At 43.3% G+C, this 23,257-nt stretch overlaps 1 protein-coding gene across 1 annotated transcript in view; it reads right to left on the bottom strand.

The window, feature by feature from the left end:
• Positions 1-23,257, bottom strand: part of LOC5507831 (serine-protein kinase ATM) — a 66,928-nt gene that overhangs the window by 14,058 nt on the left and 29,613 nt on the right. The window contains exons 36-60 of the mRNA XM_048721370.1: positions 22,909-22,986; positions 21,739-21,897; positions 20,682-20,811; positions 19,771-19,950; positions 18,812-18,911; positions 18,178-18,325; positions 17,509-17,712; positions 16,756-16,927; positions 15,662-15,872; positions 14,768-15,009; positions 13,676-13,731; positions 12,800-12,883; positions 12,357-12,421; positions 11,784-11,891; positions 11,458-11,577; positions 10,415-10,640; positions 9,422-9,601; positions 9,030-9,146; positions 8,609-8,662; positions 7,595-7,702; positions 7,147-7,320; positions 4,017-4,100; positions 3,575-3,688; positions 3,298-3,465; positions 2,363-2,501 (exon numbers count right to left, since the gene is read on the bottom strand). Coding sequence (XP_048577327.1) covers positions 2,363-2,501; positions 3,298-3,465; positions 3,575-3,688; positions 4,017-4,100; positions 7,147-7,320; positions 7,595-7,702; positions 8,609-8,662; positions 9,030-9,146; positions 9,422-9,601; positions 10,415-10,640; positions 11,458-11,577; positions 11,784-11,891; positions 12,357-12,421; positions 12,800-12,883; positions 13,676-13,731; positions 14,768-15,009; positions 15,662-15,872; positions 16,756-16,927; positions 17,509-17,712; positions 18,178-18,325; positions 18,812-18,911; positions 19,771-19,950; positions 20,682-20,811; positions 21,739-21,897; positions 22,909-22,986 — 3,421 coding nt within the window. The remainder of the gene's footprint in view (positions 1-2,362; positions 2,502-3,297; positions 3,466-3,574; positions 3,689-4,016; positions 4,101-7,146; positions 7,321-7,594; positions 7,703-8,608; positions 8,663-9,029; positions 9,147-9,421; positions 9,602-10,414; positions 10,641-11,457; positions 11,578-11,783; positions 11,892-12,356; positions 12,422-12,799; positions 12,884-13,675; positions 13,732-14,767; positions 15,010-15,661; positions 15,873-16,755; positions 16,928-17,508; positions 17,713-18,177; positions 18,326-18,811; positions 18,912-19,770; positions 19,951-20,681; positions 20,812-21,738; positions 21,898-22,908; positions 22,987-23,257) is intronic.

The raw sequence follows: 23,257 nt of genomic DNA, 5'->3' as shown, positions 1-23,257 counted from the left end.
AAAGTGCAAGACAGAATAAGCACACACGCTTAACGCAAACACAAACACGCAAGAAAAATAACACACGCTTAACACACGCTAGACAAAGCAGACATGCTACACACACGCACACTCTAGACAAAGTACACACGCTTAAATGCACACTCTAGACAAAGCAAACGCTCTTAACACACGCACACACACGCTAGACAAAGCACACACGCTTAAACGCACACGCTAGACAAAGCACACACTCTTAACACACGCACGCACACGCTAGACAAAGCACACACGCTTAAAAGCACACGCTAGACAAAGCACATGCGCTTAAACGCACACGCTAGACATAGCACACACTCTTAACACACGCACACACGCTAGACAAAGCACACACGCTTAAAAGCACACGCTAGACAAAGCACACACGCTTAACACACGCACACACACGCTAGACAAAGAACACACGCTTAAACGCACACGCTAGACCCTGCCCAAGTCCATTGAAGACGATCTGCGCCCTATATCACTTACATGTCAGATGGCCAAGATCTGTGAGGGATTCACCCTGACCCGCGTTCTCCCTTCAATCTTAGAGCAACTCGATTGTAAACAATTTGCAATTGCAGGCTAAACCACAGAACAAGCACTTGTCTATTTGTTGCACATAGCATTATAGGCTCTTGACAAAGGGAACTGTTATGTAAGGTTCTTTTTCGCGGACTTCAGAAAAGGTTTTGACCTCATAGATCATAGGATTTTACTCGACAAACTGTCGAGATTTAGCTTTCATAGTAGTCTTCTTAGGTGGGTCGCATTATTTCTTCGCGAAAGATCCCAAGTGACACGCATTGGTACTACGCTTTCCCGCTCGCAAACCTTAAGGGGTGGCATTCCGCAGGGGACTAAATTAGGCCCCATATTCTTTGCGGTTATGGTTAACGCGCTGGTGAATTCTTGGGGCCCTCGTGTGAAATATGTTGACGACTAAACGGTCCTTGAGATCGTCCCGAGGAACTCGCCTTCTTTATTGAATCATTTAGTTGACGACATCAATTTGTTCGCTCACCAGAATAACATGCGCCTCAACCCGCGTAAATGCAAAACCATGACTGTTGACTTTCTTCACTACAATAGTTGCGTGCCAAGGCCCATTGCTGTCGGAGGATCTCTGATTGAACAAGTAGCTAGTTTTAAGCTACTCGGGGTTCATATTTCAGATGATCTAACATGGGCTGCGCACTGCGACTATGTTGTCAAGAAAGCCAACAGACGATTGTATGCAATTTGCCAACTAAAAAAGTGTGGCGTTCCACCTTCTGAAATCATAAAAGCTTACTGCGCGCTCATAAGATCTTCACCGAGTATGCATCGTTTTTTTTTGCCGGTCTTCCTAAGTATTTGTGTAACTCATTAGAAAACATCCAAAAGAGAGCCATGGCCATAATTTGGCCTGATGTACCATATCTTGGTGCTCTCGTTAGAGCTTAACAACCTTAGAGCAGAGACGGTTAGAGAAATGTGCCAATTTTGTAAAACAAATCAAACCGGACAATCCCATCTTTCCGCTTGTCAATAACAGAGTCGTTCACTCGACTAATAACATGCGTCTGAGGTCTGGAAGAAATTCCCACCCAATGATTGTAAGCACCGACAGATTTAAAAATTTTGTAACTGTAAAATTTCAAGTATAAGTGTTTTCTTTTTCTAAATGCGCAATGCGCAATTGCCTGTAATTCAGCTCTAATAACTGCTAGAGGCATTAATAAACAATAGTATTATTATTATTATTATTATCATTATCATTATCATTATCATTATCATTATCATTATCATTATCATTATCATTATCATTATCATTATCATTATCATTATCATTATCATTATCATTATCATTATCATTATCATTATCATTATCATTATCATTATCATTATCATTATCATTATCATTATCATTATCATTATCATTATCATTATCATTATCATTATCATTATCATTATCATTATCATTATCATTATCATTATCATTATCATTATCATTATCATTATCATTATCATTATCATTATCATTATCATTATCATTATTATTATTATTATTATTATTATAGACAAAGCACACACTCTTAAAAGCACACGCTAGACGAAGCACATACGCTTAAACGCACACGCTAGACATAGCACACACTCTTAACACACGCTAGACAAAGCACACACGCTAAAAACACGCACGAACAAGCTAGACAAAGCAAACCCGCTTAACGCACGCACGCACGCACACGCTAGACAAAGCAAACACGTTCAACACCCGCACGCACGCACAAGCAAGACAAAGCAAGATAAACCACGCACGCATGGGCTAGACAAAGCATGCACTCTAGAGACGTACCTGTCTTTCCCTTAAGATGTCCAACCTCCCAATACGCCAGCTCAATGTATGCCAGACAGAGGGACTTGGTCATCTGAACGAGCTGGCCGCGCTGGTGGGATATGCTCTCGATCAATGCGCTCGCTGCCTCCAGGCGCGCCTAGCGGTAAAGCACATATTGGACCAAGTGGTGGAACGGGAAGGTTGAAACCAAGTAGGGGACGGTCGGGAACGAGCTAACATTACGCTGGGGAGGAGTCATGGCTCCTGAGTCATCAGCATGCCCCGTTATTCTTCTTAGTTGGGCACGTTTCGTATTGCAGGTCGAACACTGTTCGTGTGTCACGGGGTAGTGGCTCAAGGCTGGTTCTCACTAGGACTCAAGCGCAAGAGCGAGCGCAAACGGAAGCGCAGCACAAGTGAGAATCGGTCAAACACAAGCGCAAGAAAATCAAGCAGTTGAGTCCTCTTGCGCTTGCGTTCTAGTAAGAATGGGGAAATTACGTGCGTTGCGCTTGCGCTTACGACCAAGTGAGAACCAATCTACAGATTACGCAACGTACAGAATGCAACGGAATATGTCAGCTAAATTAGAGGAAAATTCGTTGTTTAGAATTTAGCCTAACAAAATCCGTTCATCCTGCCGGCCTCAGTCCGCCGCTCGACAGTTTTGTTGCTTGATTTGTTGTTAATGTTTTTCTGCTGCTCAAGAAAAAAGAGCACACGTAACTAGCAGCCCGGCAGCCAGCTCCAAGGCGTGACGACGTTAATGTTTGTGATTTTTTTTTAGTAATTGACAGATTTAATCGCAAAAAAGCCATCAAATAACTTCGTCATAAAAAGGGTGTTATGGTACAAGGATATGCAATTGTATGGAGGGTGTTATGGTACAAGGATATGCAATTGTATGGAGGGTGTTATGGTAAAAGGATATGAAATTGTATGTAATTACTAACCTCATCAATAAACCCTTTGGTCTCTTTCGAGGCATTGCGGGATGCCCTCGAGTCTCGCCCGTTTCTCCTGCTAGGCGCGGTGTACTCACGGTCCCGATCAGCGTTTACAAGTGCGATTAGTATCAGAAGGGTGTGGTGGGGATGGTCTACACAAGTACGCTCTATCAACTGACAAGAACAAAAGAAGTGTTATGAAGTCACATCCGATCAGCGTTCGCCAGCGCGATTTCTCGAGGTTTACGGGCTAAACGAAGTGTTGGAAGCCACGCGACATTACCTGGCCGAGTGTGGCCTGGAAGGCGTCGTCCTGGCTAGATCTCATGCCCAGTCTCGCCGCGAGCTGATACATCAGAGGCAAGAACTTGCGGGACTGGATCCGAGAGATACTATCCTAAAGGCAGAAATCAGAGAAATATTTGCTAACTCTTACTTATAGTGGTATAATGCTGGTACTACATCAATAAGCTGTGGAATCGCGTGGCGCAAGGGATAACCAATCTTACACACATCCTTCCCTTCAGCAGAACAAATTATTCTAGATCGTCTCAAACGAGATAATAATAATAAAGAGGACCTTTTTGAACGCGAAAGCGAGGATCTTTCTAAATTAACAATTCAAGAATTATAGCTGTAATTTAGATACGTTTTCACGGACCTTTTAACATCCTGTAATCTTATTTTTTCTCGGACAATTTTTTCTTTTTTCTCTTTTTTTTTACCTTCATGATGTCATCTACGAATGAGGTCTTGCAATTATCGAACCAGAGGGAACAAAGCCGAAACACGCGAAGGTCGTATTTATCCTGAAAAACAACAGTCACTCAATTAACCATAATTTACCAGTACCCATTACTGCCTATCCATCTAGGACCATCAGTTACCAGTACCCATTACTGCCTATCCATCAAGGACCATCAGTTACCAGTACCCATTACTTCCTATCCATCAAGGACCATCAGTTACCAGTACCCATTACTGCCTATCCATCTAGGACCATCAGTTACCAGTACCCATTACTGCCTATCCATCTAAGACCATCAGTTACCAGTAACCATTACTGCCTATCCATCTAGGACCATCAGTTACCAGTACCCATTACTGCCTAACCATCTAAGACCATCAGTTACCAGTACCCATTACTGCCTATCCATCTAGGACCATCAGTTACCAGTACCCATTACTGCCTATCCATCTAAGACCATCAGTTACCAGTACCCATTACTGCCTATCCATCTAAGACCATCAGTTACCAGTACCCATTACTGCCTATCCATCTAGGACCATCAGTTACCAGTACCCATTACTGCCTATCCATCTAGGACCATCAGTTACCAGTACCCATTACTGCCTATCCATCTAGGACCATTAGTTACCAGTACCCATTACTGCCTATCCATCTAAGACCATCAGTTACCAGTACCCATTACTGCCTATCCATCTAAGACCATCAGTTACCAGTACCCATTACTGCCTATCCATCTAAGACCATCAGTTACAGTACCCATTACTGCCTATCCATCTAAGACCATCAGTTACCAGTACAAATTACTGCTTATCCATCTAGGACCATCAGTTACCAGTACCCATTACTGCCTATCCATCAAGGACCATCATGCACCAGTACCCATTACTGCCTATCCATCTAGGACAATCAGTTACCAGTACCCATTACTGCCTATCCATCTAGGACCATCAGTTACCAGTACCCATTACTGCCTATCCATCAAGGACCATCAGTTACCAGTACCCATTACTGCCTATCCATCTAAGACCATCAGTTACCAGTACCCATTACTTCCTATCAATCTAAGACCATCAGTTACCAGTACCCATTACTGCCTATCCATCTAAGACCATCAGTTACCAGTACCCATTACTGCCTATCCATCTAAGACCATCAGTTACCAGTACCCATTACTGCCTATCCATCTAAGACCATCAGTTACAGTACCCATTACTGCCTATCCATCTAAGACCATCAGTTACCAGTACCCATTACTGCCTATCCATCTAGGACCATCAGTTACCAGTACCCATTACTGCCTATCCATCAAGGACCATCATGCACCAGTACCCATTACTGCCTATCCATCTAGGACAATCAGTTACCAGTACCCATTACTGCCTATCCATCTAGGACCATCAGTTACCAGTACCCATTACTGCCTATCCATCAAGGACCATCAGTTACCAGTACCCATTACTGCCTATCCATCTAAGACCATCAGTTACCAGTACCCATTACTTCCTATCAATCTAAGACCATCAGTTACCAGTACCCATTACTGCCTATCCATCTAAGACCATCAGTTACCAGTACCCATTACTGCCTATCCATCTAGGACCATCAGTTACCAGTACCCATTACTGCCTATCCATCAAGGACCATCAGTTACCAGTACCCATTACTGCCTATCCATCTAAGACCATCAGTTACCAGTACCCATTACTGCCTATCCATCTAGGACCATCAGTTACCAGTACCCATTACTGCCTATCCATCTAAGACCATCAGTTACCAGTACCCATTACTGCCTATCCATCAAGGACCATCAGTTACCAGTACCCATTACTGCCTATCCATCTAGGACCATCAGTTACCAGTACCCATTACTGCCTATCCATCTAAGACCATCAGTTACCAGTACCCATTACTGCCTATCCATCTAAGACCATCAGTTACCAGTACCCATTACTGCCTATCCATCAAGGACCATCAGTTACCAGTACCCATTACTGCCTATCCATCAAGGACCATCAGTTACCAGTACCCATTACTGCCTATCCATCTAAGAACATCAGTTACCAGTACCCATTACTGCCTATCCATCAAGGACCATCAGTTACCAGTACCCATTACTGCCTATCCATCTAAGACCATCAGTTACCAGTACCCATTACTGCCTATCCATCTAGGACCATCAGTTACCAGTATCCATTACTGCCTATCCATCTAGGACCATCAGTTACCAGTACCCATTACTGCCTATCCATCTAAGACCATCAGTTACCAGTAACCATTACTGCCTATCCATCTAGGACCATCAGTTACCAGTACCCATTACTGCCTATCCATCTAGGACCATCAGTTACCAGTACCCATTACTGCCTATCAATCTAAGACCATCAGTTACCAGTACCCATTACTGCCTATCCATCTAAGACCATCAGTTACCAGTACCCATTACTGCCTATCCATCTAGGATTATCAGTTACCAGTACCCATTACTGCCTATCCATCAAGGACCATCAGTTACCAGTACCCATTACTGCCTATCCATCTAAGAACATCAGTTACCAGTACCCATTACTGCCTATCCATCAAGGACCATCAGTTACCAGTACCCATTACTGCCTATCCATCTAAGATCATCAGTTACCAGTACCCATTACTGCCTATCCATCTAGGACTGCAAAGTTTTGTTCCCGCACTTCCCCTCTACTTAGGCGGTCTTGTTATCTAGGGTCTTTTCGTACTCCCCTCTCCTCCCCCACCAGCATGCGCGTCTTGCCCACGCCTACAGGAAGGCTCCCCCTAATGTTGATGTTGCTACTCCACGTTGTCTGTTTCTGATGTAACTGCCTCACTCTTAAGAGTACCCCCCCGGACAGTAGTATCTTGGTGCTAGGGTTACTTTTCCTACCCCGGACATTAGTATCTCGGTGTTAGGGTTGCTTTCCCTACCCCGGAGAGAAGCATCTCGGTGCTAGGGTTGCTTTCCCTACCCCGGAGAGTAGGATCTCGGTGCTAGGGTTGCTTTCCCTACCCCGGGGAGTAGCATCTCGGTGCTAGGGTTGCTTTCCCTACCCCGGGGAGTAGCATCTCGGTGCTAGGGATACTGTCCCTACCCCGGCTTGTAAAGTCTTGGCATAGTTCTCCAGCGCTTTTTGAAGAAAGTTCATTTTGCTGTCTTCCATCAACCTCAGTTCCTCTTCGTCGATCTCACTCTCCACCATGAGTGTGCGGATGTACTTGTCTCTCTCAGGCCGGGCCACCACTTTCGACAGCCTGTTGTACTCGCTCTACGACAACAAACAAGCTTGTTATTACCAAAAACCGTTACGTCGGGTAACGGTTTTTGGTAAACCATATTCAATACTTGTTGTATTAAACATTGCATTTAAAAAACACGACTAAGGTGTACTTTAAGAAACCATGTGCTGAAACCCGCACTGCATCATGGACAAAGCTAAAATGACAAAATCTCGATCGATCCCCCCCTCCCACCGTAACCCAAGTACGGGAGTACCCCTCCGGTATGAAGAAAGTAGGACGATAGTACTAAGGGCCTCGTACCTTGGCGTCACGTGCAATCTCCTGCTTGTTTTCGAAGTCTGATGATTTCATGTAGTCCACGATATTTTGGTACTGCGTGTCCGCGTATCGCGCAAGCGATAGGTACGCCTATGAAACACATAATACCGTATATGGAAAATATTATACCATATATGGAAAACATTATACCATATATGGAAAATATAATACCATATATAAAAAAATGATACTATATATAGAAAACATAGTATCGTATATGGAAAATATAATACCATATATGGAAAACATATAACCTTAAAAGGAAAACATAATACCATACATGAAAAACATAATACTATATATGGAAATCGGATATGGAAATCAAAAGGTCGCGAAGTTTAGAGGCACCTAGGGACGAGGCTATGGCAAATCAACTAAAGATGTCGCGGGCAAAATATTGCATTTGACACTCCTATATTTAGTTTTGTTTGCAACTCCCATAACATTGTAGCATTAAGGAAAGGTGACTAGGAGGATACGTATGTTATCATTGATATTGCACGGCAGGGCAAGTGTCTCATTATTGATTAGGCGACATGACAATGTTTCCCAACTATCGGCGATACAATTACCCGGCTACAAGATGCGTGCTATAATGGTAGGCGTGCTATAATGGTAGGCGTGCTATAAATGGTAGGCGTGCTATAATGGTAGGCGTGCTATAAATGGTAGGCGTGCTATAATGGTAGGCGTGCTATAATGGTAGGCGTGCTTTAATCGGTTGGGTAAAAGATTCTGGGAAACCTTCTCTGTGTTGAATTTGCTTTTGAAATTTGCTCACACACAAATACATTTTCGTTAGGCTACAAAAAGGTGTTGTAGTGGCGTTGGTTTGCCCGCTATTTACAAACTCTTTTCAAATTGGTTTAATTTTATCCATAGTGTGTAAATGTGACTTCAGTAAAATCGAGGGCAGCTCAAAGTTAAGGCATCAAGCAACAAATTAGTCAGATATTACATCAATGTTGGGCACTACAATATGGACGTCAGACTCACCTCGATAGGCGAGGCCGCTGATTCTTCTTCCATGCTTTCCATAAGATTCGTTGCCTATACAAAGTCGAGATTAATCACACTAGAACTCCATGTTTTTCCCCGCCCGGACCTGCCCTCCCAACCTGCTAACATTTGCGCTTACAAATAAGGTCTCCCTTTTTAGATATACTTCGTACATTATCTTGATGTTTTTCTCATACATTCTCAAAGTGTTCCTCTATTATCTTCTTGGGGTTTTCTAGTGTTTTCGCACCTTTTCTGGGAATTCCTCTATTTTCTTGATGTTGTTGGTGTTATTATTATTATTATTATTATTATTATTATTATTATTATTATTATTATTATTATTATTATTATTATTATTATTATTATCATTATTATTTATTTATTTATTTATTTTTTTTTTTGGGGGGGGTCGTACCTTCTCTAAGTATTCCTCTATGATCTTGTTTGGGTTTTCTGATCGCGTTTCCGCCATCCAGCTTCCATACAGGCCAAGTGCTTGGGGATAGAGTCTGATTTCCTCCTCATCTGGCGACTATAAAATTGTGTGATTGTTTTTGCCAGCTGGATTTAACAGTCGTCATATTTTTCAGCAGCGCGAGAACCAAAAGTATGGACATTTTTACTGAACAGTTGTGAAAAGTTTGACTACAGAAGAACTACGGACAACCTTGTTGACAGTATATGTACACCAATTAATATATTCCGCCCGTAGTAGCTTTGGTTTCATACATGCCGCTTGCAGCAGCTTTGTCCTAAGGCATATGCATAGCAATACATGTTACATAGGCACATACCATACATACATACCGCTTGCAGTTGCTTGGTGAGGCACTTGAGAAGATGCATAGCGGTCTCTGTCTCGCCACGCGACCAGCGCAACCTCGCCTCCTCCATCCGCCACGCCCCTGGCACGTGACCGCCTACCGACTGAACCACTTGAGCGTCGGTATGGAGATGACGGATGGCGAACAGCGCCTTTTCTGCGACCTATTGGGAAAAAAGGCAAAAACCAAACCGGGATAACTGTAATGTTCCTCACTAGTGCTAGCGGCGGGCGCAAGTGGCACCGCAACAATCTCCAGTAAAAAGGAAATTGCACAATGGGTAAAGGCTACGGCGATGCACCTGTTTTCGCGAATTGAAGTCGCGTGACGCCGCTGAGATGTTCAATTTGTTAGCGAACTATATCCACTTAAAACACTGTGAAATTCAATCCACCGAACACTAAAACTGGCTTATATCTTACCCTGCCATCCCCAGGACCCAGGGCGTCGCGAAGATCGGGCAACCAAAACAGCGAATACAAGCACAAGAGAGAAACACTTAGGAAAGGCCTCTGTTAAGCCTGATGCACACTGGCAATATAATGACATAACAAGATAGGCGCGCGCATTCTTATGTCCTTATTTTCAAGTGTGAAGGGTGCGACTTATGGCGAAAACGTCGACATAATAACATGGAGATAACGACATAAAAGAAAAAACATGTTTTTTCCCTTATGCCATGTCAAATTCTTATGTTGTTATGTCGTTATATCACCATTGTGCATCAGGCCTTAGGTACTTATATATGCGCCCTAGATCGTAAAATTGAACAGAGCTTTAAAATGGAACGAAAATAAAAATCTTGTTGTGCTTGTATTCGCGTTTTTGGCTGCTCGCGTTGTTTTGTACAAACGAACAATGCAAAACCCCGAAACGCGAATCGGCAAGGAAAGTTTTAAAGACAAAGAGAAAGAAAAGTTCTGCTAGCAGGGAAGCTTGTCTAAACGAGTCAATTGTCGTCTGCACACGCCTGTACCTGAGGTTTCCCAGCTTGTCTCGCAAGTTTCGCTTGACTCTCTAAATGCCCCACGAGAACCTGGTAGATAGAGCCCAGGACCTCGCGTCCCTGCCGAGAATTCACGCGAGCCAGCATGTGAAGGGCAGCGGTCCTTAACGCAAGGACAGGCTCAACGAAGATAAAGTCGTTGTCGGGCAGTGGAAACCTCTCTTTCCATTTGTTGACCAGTTCATTGGTGTCGCAGCTGAAATGAGAACAATAGGGTACTTGCACTTGTCTTTTCGAGAGGCAAATTCAGGCAGAAATAAACTCAGAAATGACCGCGTCTATCACACCAGAGCGAAGCCTGATCCTAACAACTAGATAATATGGGAATTTCATGTAATTAAATATTAACTTTTCTTAAGGTTACATCTCAGCTGCAGATGAAAAAAAATATATTTCAATGAAAATAAGCTGTCTCTAACATAGAAATTCAATAACTGGCTGACCCGGAAGCGCTGAAAAACTTACCTTTTGTTTGTTGTTAATTAACTTACTTACTTTGTTGTTTATCATTTTACCGCCAAAAGCCGGAGAGCGCGCGAGTTTGTCACTCAATGAGTCACGTAATTTTGTGGGATCGTCAAGCTTGACGTTTGCCTTGTCCCAGTCTCCCAAGCCGTTTTGTTATCTGCTAAAACCCGATACCTTAAAGAATGTCAATCACCCACTCCTTTGTTAGTGTTTATCATTGAAGATGCAGCGGTTTATTCGCAAGGAAACTTCAAAATAATAATCTACGAATGAACTCTGATATGTTATTGACGATATTTGATTGAAAATATCTTGGTTATTCATTTGAATTAGCCGATGGAAATGAATGCTTTTTTGTGTCTCGCCATCGGGCTGGAGAAAAAAATGGCGGCGTGATTGGCCTTCTTTAAGGTCAAGAATAGTGTCGTATAGCAACAAAGGCTCAACACAAGTCGCTTATCGACAGCCTTGCTTTCTTACTGGGTGAAATTAGGAAACTTGTGTTCAGGGTTTGGAACGCCTGTGGTTTTGGCAGGAAAACTGACCTTGTGAAGAAGAGAGTGTATTGCTGTAGCTCCGTTAGCTGCTGCAGACGGACCATATTTGGGTAGATACTTCGCGCGCTCTCAAGACTTACGTGGCTCACCTCCGACACGACACGAAGCCTAGGAGACAATAGGAGAAATGACTCGTCACTTCCTGTGATCAAACGGTTGACCAAGCGAGTTACAACTGTTTCAATGCGGCCATCTTTCAAAATCTCCAACGGTCTTTTCGACACTTTTATCATCTGCCTTTTTTTTAAAGATTTATTCACGTAACGCAAACATTGCACGCTTATGAGGTAGGTGAGTAAAAGGGACGGTCTTACTTGGCATTCTCCAGGGTGATGCGAAACAATGACTCTTCGCCATCTCCTAGCGCCGACAAACACGTGTGCAACGACTGGTGGAACCCAGGCCTTCTCGACACATCAGACCTAAAAGCAAAGCGCCATCATATAAAGGGAAAAATGGTAAGTTTATGAATAAAACGAAGCATAAAACAATAAATTTATCGTTAGTCGTCTGAGACATGATGATAAAGTAGCCCCCTCCGCAGGCGTCTCTAAACGTTAAAAACCTGGACAGAATCTAAACACTCGCGGGTTTCCTGTGGTCGACAAATTCATTTGTTAAAGGGGAGATAAGCATCGCCACAGGAATCCCGAGCACTCGCGGGTTTCCTGTGGTCGACAAATTCCTTTGTTAAAGGGGAGATAAGCATCGCCACAGGAATCCTGAGCGCCTGTGTTTTTTTTCTGCTGCTTTCTGGGCAAAGCGATGCCTGTGAAGGAGGCTAATGATAAATGATGATAAAATTTTCAATCCATAAGTAGAGTCGTAAGTCGAGTATTAGACATCACAACACACAGTTGGGAAATGAAGGGCTTGTTTGCACTAACCCAAGGCTGGTGTCAATGTCCCACGTGCAGTTTCGCCAGGCCGACTCGAACTGTAGCTCCGCAACCTAAACAACCAAAGTAATGTTATACGCAAATAAGGTCATGTCATAACCAAATAAGGTCATGCTAAACCAAAAAAGGTCATATGTTATAACCAAATAAGGTCATACTATACCAAAATAAGGTCATGTCATATCCAAACAAGGTTACGCATTACCCAAATAAGATCATGCTATACCCAAATAAGGTCATACTATACCCAAATAAGGTCATGTCATATCCAAACAAGGTTACGCGTTACCCAAATAAGGCCATGCTATACCCAAATAAGGTCATCCTATATCCTAATAAGGTCATGCTAAATCAAAAAAAGGTCATGCTATATCATAATAAGGTCTTGCTTTACCCAAATAAGGCAATCAAATCACCATATAAGAATTTACCTCGGGGCTAGTGCGCAAGCTATCGGGGGGAATGCCTCTGAGGTAGTTGTCCATCACATGATAAAGACCGAAGTTCTTCAATGCCTAGAATAGTCAATTGTAAGTTACACCTAGACGAGGGTTCTGTGTCATGTTGGTGGCGTTACATTTCATGCCTCACGTTAAATACTCTGGATTGTGGCGTTACATTTCATGCCTCTCGTTAAATACTCTGGATTGTGGCGTTACATTTCATGCCTCACGTTAAATACAATGGATTGTGGTGTTTCGAAGGGTCGCACTGTGGGCCCACGTGAAATTTCGATGTTCGCGTGACATGCTATTCGTTGCGCGACATGTTGCGAGTCATGCTGTTGTCGCATGACATGTGAATTGCGTGACATGATGTGTGTTACCTGATAAACTATGGGTTTGCTGTGGTAACGCGACATGCTGTAGTCGCGTGGCATGATGGGAATTGCGTGACACAATGTGGGTGACGCGCTGTGAGTCGAGTGAAAACTCTGTGTTTCTCAACGGGCTGTGGGTCATGCAATAGTCGCGTGACATGCTGTGAATTGCGTGGAATGTGTGTTACCTGACAAACTATGGGTTTGCCGTGGTAACGCGACATGCTGGAGTCGCGTGGCATGATGGGAATTGCATGACACGATGTGGGTGACACGCTGTGAGTCGCGTGAAAACTCTGTGTGTCTCAACATGCTGTGGGTCATGCAATAGTCGCGTGACATGCTGTGTTGCGTCACATTATATGAATTGCGTGACACGACCTGGGCTGCGAGACACGTCTGAATCACGTGGCGTGTTATGGGTTGTGTCACTAGCTGTGGGTTCCGTGACATGCTGTGTTGCGTGACATGCTACTGTTTGGAGTACCTTGAGCATCCCAATCTGCGCCGTTGGACTTTCTTGCATCCGAAGATCATACGCTCCTGAACAGAGACAAAAGATCATACGCTCCTGAACAGAGACATAAGATCATAAGATCATAAGCTCCTGAACAGAGACATAAGATCATACGCTCCTGAACACAGACATAAGATCATACGCTCCTGAACAGAGACAAAAGACCATACGCTCCTGAACACAGACATAAGATCGTACGCTCCTGAACAGAAACATAAGATCGTACGCTCCTGAACAGAGACATAAGATCATACGCTCCTGAACAGAGACAAAAGATCATACGCTCCTGAACAGAGACATAAGATCATACGCTCCTGGACACAGACATAAGATCGTACGCTCCTGAACACAGACATAAGATCATAAGCTCCTGAACAGAGACAAAAGATCGTACGCTCCTGAACAGAGACAAAAGATCGTACGCTTCTGAACAGAGACAAAAGATCGTACGCTCCTGAACAGAGACAAAAGATCGTACGCTCCTGAACACAGACAAAAGATCGTACGCTCCTGAACACAGACAAAAGATCGTACGCTCCTGAACAGAGACAAAAGATCGTACGCTCCTGGACAAAGACATAAGATCATACGCCCCTGAACACAGACATAAGATCATACGCCCCTGAACACAGACATAAGATCGTACGCTCCTGAACAGAGACAATCACAGTAACCTCAGCCCACTGGCTTCTAAAGTGTTAAACGTTCATGCCTTCTCTTGAACTCATATCCGAGAGCCCATCCCAGTGGGCCCACATCAATGAGCTTGCCGCAGTTACCTGACGGCATATAAAAGCCGCATTGTCACCAGTCTACTTCCGGAGGGCCGACGGAAACCTCAACCGACAAGAGAGAAAAGAATCTGTTTGAATCCGCGCTATTTAACAGGCCTATCCACAGTCACATCCTCGAAGAAACTTCCAAGAGACATAATGCTTTACAAATGTACAAAATTTTTCGAGTGTCCGTCAAAAATCATCGATTTGTTACATCGATTGTTAAATAATCACCAAAAAGGAAACTAGTGACAACGCCGCTTTGAGCCTGGGCTCGTTCACTCACCAACAGCCTTCTCCCACAGCTCCTCGTGCTCATAGGTACGAATACGGGACTCTAAGTCCGCTAGACGCCCAGCCCCTACCCCATAAACACTGTCCAGCTCCGCTATCGAGCTGTAAATATCCACGAGAAGAGACTGGTAACTAGTGCTTAGGCCACCGTCCGTGCTCTGGCTGGCAGAGTCTACTTCTATGTCTTGACTTCGGGTAGGGAGGGTGATGTTCATTGGGTTCTCTGGTAGAGACCTGTGTATAACAGCGTTAGGAAATGCTGAATGCCTGGGGCATTGATGACGACAATGTTAGTGACAGAGTTAAAGGGGCAGTCGTACGTTCGTTTCAAAGTGAAAATACACCGTGGAATCGTCATTTCTTGCCAGAGCGAAATAGACGGCTGAAAGAGTATGTAGATGTGAAATCCGTTTGCATCGCTCCAAATTTACTCACAAAAAGCCTTCTTGGTTGTCGGACAATCAAACAGCTTTTAGATCGTGTTCAGGGCCGGGTTCCTAGAAAGAAGGTTAACGCTAACCCAGAGATAAATAAGGTTGTTATCCAATCAAATGTCTCGATAACCATATTTATCCGTGGATAAGCGCTAACCTGCTTTCGAGAAACCGGGCCCAGTTGTTTTTCTCTGTGCTGGATTGGTGACGGTAGCATTCTTGAAAAATACCGCTACCGGTGTGACTGCGCTAATATTGCTGGTGAAACCTTTGCCTAATGTGGGGTCTTGCCATCAATGTTCTGAGTAATACATAAGTTCACCTCTGCACGTCACACCGAAGTCCGATGTACATTGGTGCGGTGACGTGCGTAGTGCACCTCTCTGTCTCTGTGGATCCCCCTACATCTCCGCCCTTGTCAAAATTTGGAGTCATAAACTCCACTTACTCACCTCTGCACGTCACACCAGATCTCGGTGTACATTAGTGCGGTGAAGTGCGCAGTGCACTTCTGAGCGGCCTTGGCAGCTTCTAGATAATCAAGGTCCAGCCAAAAGTTGTTATCCCATGGGGTGCTGCTGCCCTGTCCCCTGGCCTTGGGGCGTGGCTGTGTGCGGAGGTGATTGGTAACTTTCAGAATTGTGCGGATGCTCTTTTTACTCACTAAAAGTGACAAGAAGGTACGAACCAATTAATGGCTGCTAGTTTTAATGCTCTCGAACCAGTGCGTGGGAACCAAAAGCACGGAGAGATATGTGTATATTTTTGAGGCTTTAACCAATTAGCAACAAGTATGAACTTGGAATTCCTAAGTATCTATGGCTAAGTTTGGCGTCGACTTTTTACTGTTTTAAAGGCTTTACTTACATTTTATACTAAGAACGAAACAGTGCAAACTATTAAAGAATGTCAATCAACCACTCCTTTTTTTATTATAATTAAAAATACAACAGTTTATTTGCAAGAACTTGGTAAAACAAACTTGTAAAACAACAACAAAAAAAAACAATCTACGAATGAAGTCTGATACGCTATTGGCGATAATTGATTGAAAATATCTTGGTTACTCGCTTCAATTAGCCGATGGAAATGGAGAAAATAAAATAGCGGCGTGATTGCCCTTCTTTAAAGCACCAAAACAGTTCGGCGGGGTTACAAAGGCAAATTTCAGGCTACACAATGGAACCACTTTGTAATGAGATGAATCAGAAAAGCGTATTCTAAAGCGCCATGGTTTCAATTAAGTTGATTTTTTTTGTCAACGTCATTGTCGTTGTTCTTAAAAAAAAACGTAGTTGATTGGTGAAGGACAGATGAATGGTGAAGGACATCGAAAATATGCGAATACATGCGAATACATTAAAACTATACTTTAGGTTCTCGCGATATATAACGTCCTTTTACAATAAGACAACAGACTCACAGTACCAAACGGGTACGTAGAGCCAGGCTTTTATACCTCCAAAAATTCCAGGCTGACTTGACCGAGATTCAAACCCTAATCTTATAACTTGTGTAAGAGGAACGCAAAATGAAAAAGCCCCACCTTTCGTAGCACGGTTATTGGGGTCTGGGGCCGACGAAGCCTCGTTATAGTGAACGAATAATGCGCCGACCTGGCCCGACAGCAAGTCACGTGATGCCTCGTTCTCATTAGCTGCCTCTTGCTCAAGAATGTTATGAACCAAGAACGGCAAAACCTGCTCCGCGAACTCAACCTGTGAAGAGACAGACAAAAAAACAAACGAACACACCATGAGCATGTCCTTCCACATACCTTATCATGCACGTTCCCACTCAATTGGATCTTACAGACAGGAGCTAGGCGCCTAAACACCTCATTTTGCATATCCCCACTTACCTTGAACTTGATCTTACAAACAGCCTCACTCACCTTGACCTTACAGTGAGGCGCTAGTAGCCTAAGCACCTCGTCCAGCCTTACTCACCTTGACCTTACAGACTGGCGCTATTTGTCTTAGCACCTCGTCACTCACCTTGACCTTACAGACAGGCGCTAGTAGCCTAAGCACCTCGCCCAGCCTCACTCACCTTGACCTTACAGACAGGCGCTAGTAGCCTAAGCACCTCGTCACTCACCTTGACCTTACAGACAGGCGCTAGTAGCCTAAGCACCTCGTCACTCACCTTGACCTTACAGACAGGCGCTAGTAGCCTAAGCATCTCGTCACTCACCTTGACCTTACAGACAGGCGCTAGTAGCCTAAGCATCTCGTCACTCACCTTGACCTTACAGACAGGCGCTAGTAGCCTAAGCATCTCGCCCAGCCTCACTCACCTTGACCTTACAGACAGGTGCTAGTAGCCTAAGCATCTCGTCCTTCACAGCTCCACTCGTGATGATAACACTTGTCAGGTCAGTAATCCAAGTGGCATGGTCTATCCCCACCCCTCCCCTGGTTGGGAGCCACAGCTCATCTCGTCCAAGTACAGTCATAAAGTCTTCTGCCATCTCCACGTCTGAGGATACTGCGCTAGGGGTCTTTAAAAATAAAGTGTTAAAACAATGAATAAACACTTACTTCGTTGTTAGTGACAACGGGAAGTGTCGATTGGCAAATGGCAGTTCTACGACCGAAAGGTACTTTAGGTCTAACAGGCGAGGCTATTTCGAGTTTATTTTGGCTTGAAGTTGCCACTCAAAAGTTTGTGGTATAACAAGAAAGACTACAAACAAGCTGTAGAAAACTAGCTGTAAAAAACTGGTCTGCGTAGGCGTTGTGTAGACAAGATATAAATCAACACAAGGTTGAAAAAGTATGTTAGACGCCTCTGTGAAACAGAGTAATTGCGCTGACAATTCGAGCGTTAGCCCTTCGTCAACCGTTAGCCCTTCGTCATCCTATTCCTCCGACGAAGGTTAACGCTCGAAACTCCAGCGCAACTACTCTGTTACACAGAGGCGTTCAAAAGTTACATGACTCCTAAGTTCGAGTCTCCTACTCACCTTTCTTTTTCGCGCTGGTTTGAATGGCTCCAGATACCACAGTAACTTTTCCGCTTGGTGCTGCTCGTACATCTTGAGAAGGTTTATTCCCGATGGTGTGGCCAGGACGCGCTTGAGGCAGTCGGAAGCTGCGTGTACTACCTTGACGCTACAAGGGCACAGGTAGATGAATTCCAACATAATATCGAGCAATTTTCATTAATGGACGTAAAAAATCGTGTGCCAGTAATCATTCCAGTAAACATAAGTGATGTTTACATTGAAATATCTATATTAAAAGCTGTTTATATTGATTTTGAATTCTCAAGAAGGCACTGAAACACTTTACATGTAAATTTCAAACTTTGACATTCTTTTTCTTATTGCAAAATGTATCAATTTAATTTTGACATATTATTTCAAAAGCCTTACCCTAAAACTATGTAGAATAATGCAAATCAATTGATAAACAATTGGTATATTATGATGACGGTTATGCTTAAGTTGTTTGTGTTGATAGTGGGTGGGGATAGCGATGATGATGGTGATGATGGTGATGATGGTGATAATGACGATGATAGTGAGGTTGTTGATGATGATGAATATGATGAAAATGATGTTGGTGACGATAAGGCAAAAAGACGTCACAGGGTACCTCTTATCTGTGAGGTATCTGTTGAGAAGGCCTATGATGGTGGAGTTCCTACAGACAATGGGATCACCCTGAAGTAACTCCGTCGACGGTAACAGGGGATCTGAAAAAAAAAAGTGATCAACTCGAAACTTCTCCCAAGTACATGGATTGCAAGGGTGTTATAGGTCATTTCGTCCACAAGCCGGTTCGTCGGTGCTGGGAAATCCATAGTCTATATATTTAGGGGATCAATTTCGTTTATGTTACATATGGGCTGGAATTTAAGAAAATAAAAATTATTTTATTTCAATATAATTTTCATAATTATTTTCTAAAAGACCTTAAAATATGAATCGAGTCATTTCAAAAGACTTTTTCAAAAGACCTCTTTGGCGCCATTGCTACAGGTGCGCTTTTCCGCCGGTGACGTCATGACTTCATCGACTAATCCGGTCAGCGAGAGCATTGTCACGTGAAAGCCAGAAAAGAGAAAGGATTATATGTAAAGAATTACATTGGGAATTCAATAGCGGACGTTTTGGCTAAGTTCAAACGTATTATCCATAAGCCGTATTATATGCCAATTCATGCAAACGAATCGCCGGGTCGATTGTTTTATCTTTATTTGCATTCATTTGCAGTGAATATGGCTTATGGAAAATACGACGCTTGAAGTTAGCCTGACAATGTAAACCTCTCTAATTACGTTCGCTACTGGAGAAATAATGTTAGCTTATTTTCATCTGATATTAATTGCTTTTAGTGTGTAATTGAACGCCAAGCGTGAACACATTTCATTTGATCTCGTTGCCCTTTTGTCGTCGTCCTTGCTAAGCGGTGTTGGAACTTTTCTTAGCTATTTGGCTGCAAGGCAAGAGCAATAATCCGGGAACGTTTGGAAGTAAAAATCCACTTCCGATGGGAGGCGCGCGAATTTTTTTTTTACACCGAATGTTTTGTTTAAGTTTTAAGACACAAACCTTGGACTTGTCTGCCAGCGAGTGCGACTGAGGCCAAGTCCACAGGCCCTATCTCCCCGAGGCAGTCAGCAATAGCGACTTTGATGTGAGTAGCGGTGCTTGTGTGGACGGAGTTTAACTGGGCTGACAAGCTGATCAGCTCATGAATCAGGTCAGAGACGATAGTGGGAGACGAGCATGCTACAAGGGGGGAGATACAATTTTAAAAATAATAAAATATTAGAGAACATGGTATAAGGGAGAGAGACAAATTGAACAATGATAAAATATTAGAGAACATGCTATAAGGGAGAGAGACAATTTGAACAATGATAAAATATGATAACAGATTTTACTAGAACTTTGAAGCAATAAAATACAAACCTTGTAACAAATTTGATGAAAACCCGAAAAATAAGATAGTAACCCGTACAGTGCCAGTTTGTTTAAGTCTCTTTGTCAATAACATACCTTAGTCGCACCCCAGTATTCCGTACAGTGCTTGTTTGTTCAAGTCTCTTTCTTTAACACTACCATACCTTTATCGCACCCCAGTAATCCGTACAGTGCGAGTTTGTTCACGTCTCTTTTGTCACTACCTTACCTTTATCGCACCCCAGTAATCCGTACAGTGCGAGTTTGTTCAAGTCTCTTTTGTCACTACCTTACCTTTGTCGCACCTCAGTAATCCGTACAGTGCGAGTTTGTTCAAGTCTCTTTTGTCACTACCTTACCTTTGTCGCACCTCAGTAATCCGTACAGTGCGAGTTTGTTCAAGTCTCTTTCTTTAACACTATCATACCTTTATCGCACCCCAGTAATCCGTACAGTGCGAGTTTGTTCAAGTCTCTTTTGTCACTACCTTACCTTTGTCGCACCTCAGTAATCCGTACAGTGCGAGTTTGTTCAAGTCTCTTTTGTCACTACCTTACCTTTGTCGCACCTCAGTAATCCGTACAGTGCGAGTTTGTTGGTGGCCAGCAGGTGCCGCAAGTGTCTAAGACCTTCCAAGCGGCTGAGAGGGGGAGACCTTGGGCTCACCGATACGAATTGGCTGATTTCCTGCAACACACAAAATGTTTAATTCCTTAAAATCTCTAATAATCCCCCTGGTGCCATTTTCTTTGTCGAGTAGCGGATTTAACGAAGAGAAAGGATTTAAAATGGATCATTCCCTTCGATAACACACTATATAGGTGACCCCTACTAAAGTCTTAGATGCTATAAATTAATGTATATGGCGCTATGGCATTTAGTGTTGTTTTTTTTTCATTCAAAAGCAAGCAAAAATCACTTGCTTTAGGGAGAGGGGCTTAATAGAGAAAGAGGAAGCTTATTTGAAAATGTTGGCTCTGGGGGTGTGGGGGGTCTTATTGGAGGGGGGGTATTAATAGAGCTTATACGGTATGAACAGAACAACTAAATTGCGATCAACGTGAGATTCACACCCTGTTTATACAAGAACGTTAACAATCGCTAACAATCTATGGTCCGTCTTTATGATGATAACATTACAATGATGACATGAAATTGGGGTAGATAATGAAATGTATTATCATCACCGCATCATCATCATCATCATCGCTGGACTTCATTGGCTGAGGATATTCTTACAGCAAGAGGCAAACGCAAGAATCAAGAACGTGTATTTTCACGCTTAGAAGCCGGCTTTTCTCTAGGGAAAGAGGAGACGGTGAAAACCCGCGCGAAGAAAATGTGAGAGGGGAAGCAGGGAAAGAAACCGTGCCGTTCCATCTCTCTCTTCTTCCCCCTTTGCTTGTGTATCCTTTGCCCTAATTTTCACGTCATCCCCGCAATATTCTCTTTTCCTTCCCTAGTATTAACAGGCCTATTTTAGAAATCTTAAGTTCTAAAAGGATCTACATTCTTATCTTTTCACTACCCTAGTCCAGTCCTGCGGGACTTTATGCGCTAGGCATTCTGGCACTTTCCCGTGAAAGAGAGTCCCAGGTCTGGACTACTCCCTACCTGAGCAAGAAATGTGCCTCTCCGGCGAGACTTGACAGACAAGTAGGCGTCATTGAGCTCTTTAAATTGTGGCAAGTCTGGGAAAGGGTCCAGTAGGGGGATAGCGTCCAGCAGGCTTGGCGTACACTCCACGATCAGATAACGTAGCAGAGACAGCGCCTGGAAGACATGAGGAATTAAACATAAATATGCATCATTGCCAAGATGAAGTCTACATCAGGTGAAAATAGGTACTAAAGCAAACACGTTTTAGAACAACGGACGTCTTCCAGAAGTTTTAAAATTTGTTTTTTCTGCAAATTTTGTTTCACCCAAATTAAAAAGGACGTGCTCAACCACGAATGCATACCTGCTAGCGGCGCGATAGCCTTAAACACGCACAAAAAACATTCTCCTTCCAGTTGTCGTTTGTCGTTCATTTAACTATGACCTCAAAGGGTCATTTGAAAATAGCATGATTAGGTCACAAGGTTAAGATCTTGTTGTGGCGCAATGACGACGTCACAAGGTCACAATGTCATGATTTGGTAATGCTGACGTCACAAGGTCACAATGTCATGATGTGGCAATGATGACGTCACAAGGTCACAATGTCATGATGTGGCAATGATGACGTCACAAGGTCACAATGTCATGATGCGGCAATGATGACGTCACAAGGTCACAATGTCATGATGTGGCAATGATGACGTCACAAGGTCATAATGTCATGATGTGGCAATGATGACGTCACAAGGTCATAATGTCATGATGTGGCAATGCTGACGTCATAAGGTCATAATGTCGTGATTTGGTAATGCTGACGTCACAAGGTCATAATATCGTGATGTGGCAATGATGACGTCATAAGGTCATAATGTCATGACGTGGCAATGCTGACGTCACAAGGTCATAATATCGTTATGTGGCAATGACGACGTCACAAGGTCATAAAATCGTGATGTGGCAATGACGACGTCACAAGGTCATAATGTCGTGATGTGGCAATGCTTACGTCACAAGTTCATACTGTCGTAATGTGGCATTGGTGACGCTATATCATGATGTGAGAGAGATGAGTTCCAAGTTCATTGTGTCGTGCTTCATAAATTATGACGTCACAAGGTCAAGAAGTCACAAGCTCATGACGTCACAATGTGATATTCTGAGGGAGTAAAGATCTAGCCATACCTGTGTTGCGCGCTCATCATGCCCGGATGCGTATGGCATCAGCGTGCTCACGATGATGTGCAGGTGACTTCCAAGTTCCTGATAACAAACACACAGCTTTGATTACAAAACTACTGATGATGACGACGATGATGATGTTGATGATGACTGCTGGTGAATGATGATAATGATGATGATAATGATTGCTGGTAATGATGATGATGATGATGATGATAATGATGATGATTATGACAATAATTGCTGCTAATGATGATGATGATGATGACGATGGTTACTGGTGAATGATGATTATGATGATGAAGTATGCTGGTGAATGATGTCCATAATAATGATGATGAAGGCGATAATT

The sequence above is a fragment of the Nematostella vectensis genome, chromosome 14, assembly GCF_932526225.1.
Source record: "Nematostella vectensis chromosome 14, jaNemVect1.1, whole genome shotgun sequence".
Lineage (NCBI taxonomy): Eukaryota > Metazoa > Cnidaria > Anthozoa > Actiniaria > Edwardsiidae > Nematostella > Nematostella vectensis.
This window is presented reverse-complemented; position numbering and strand designations above follow the sequence as displayed.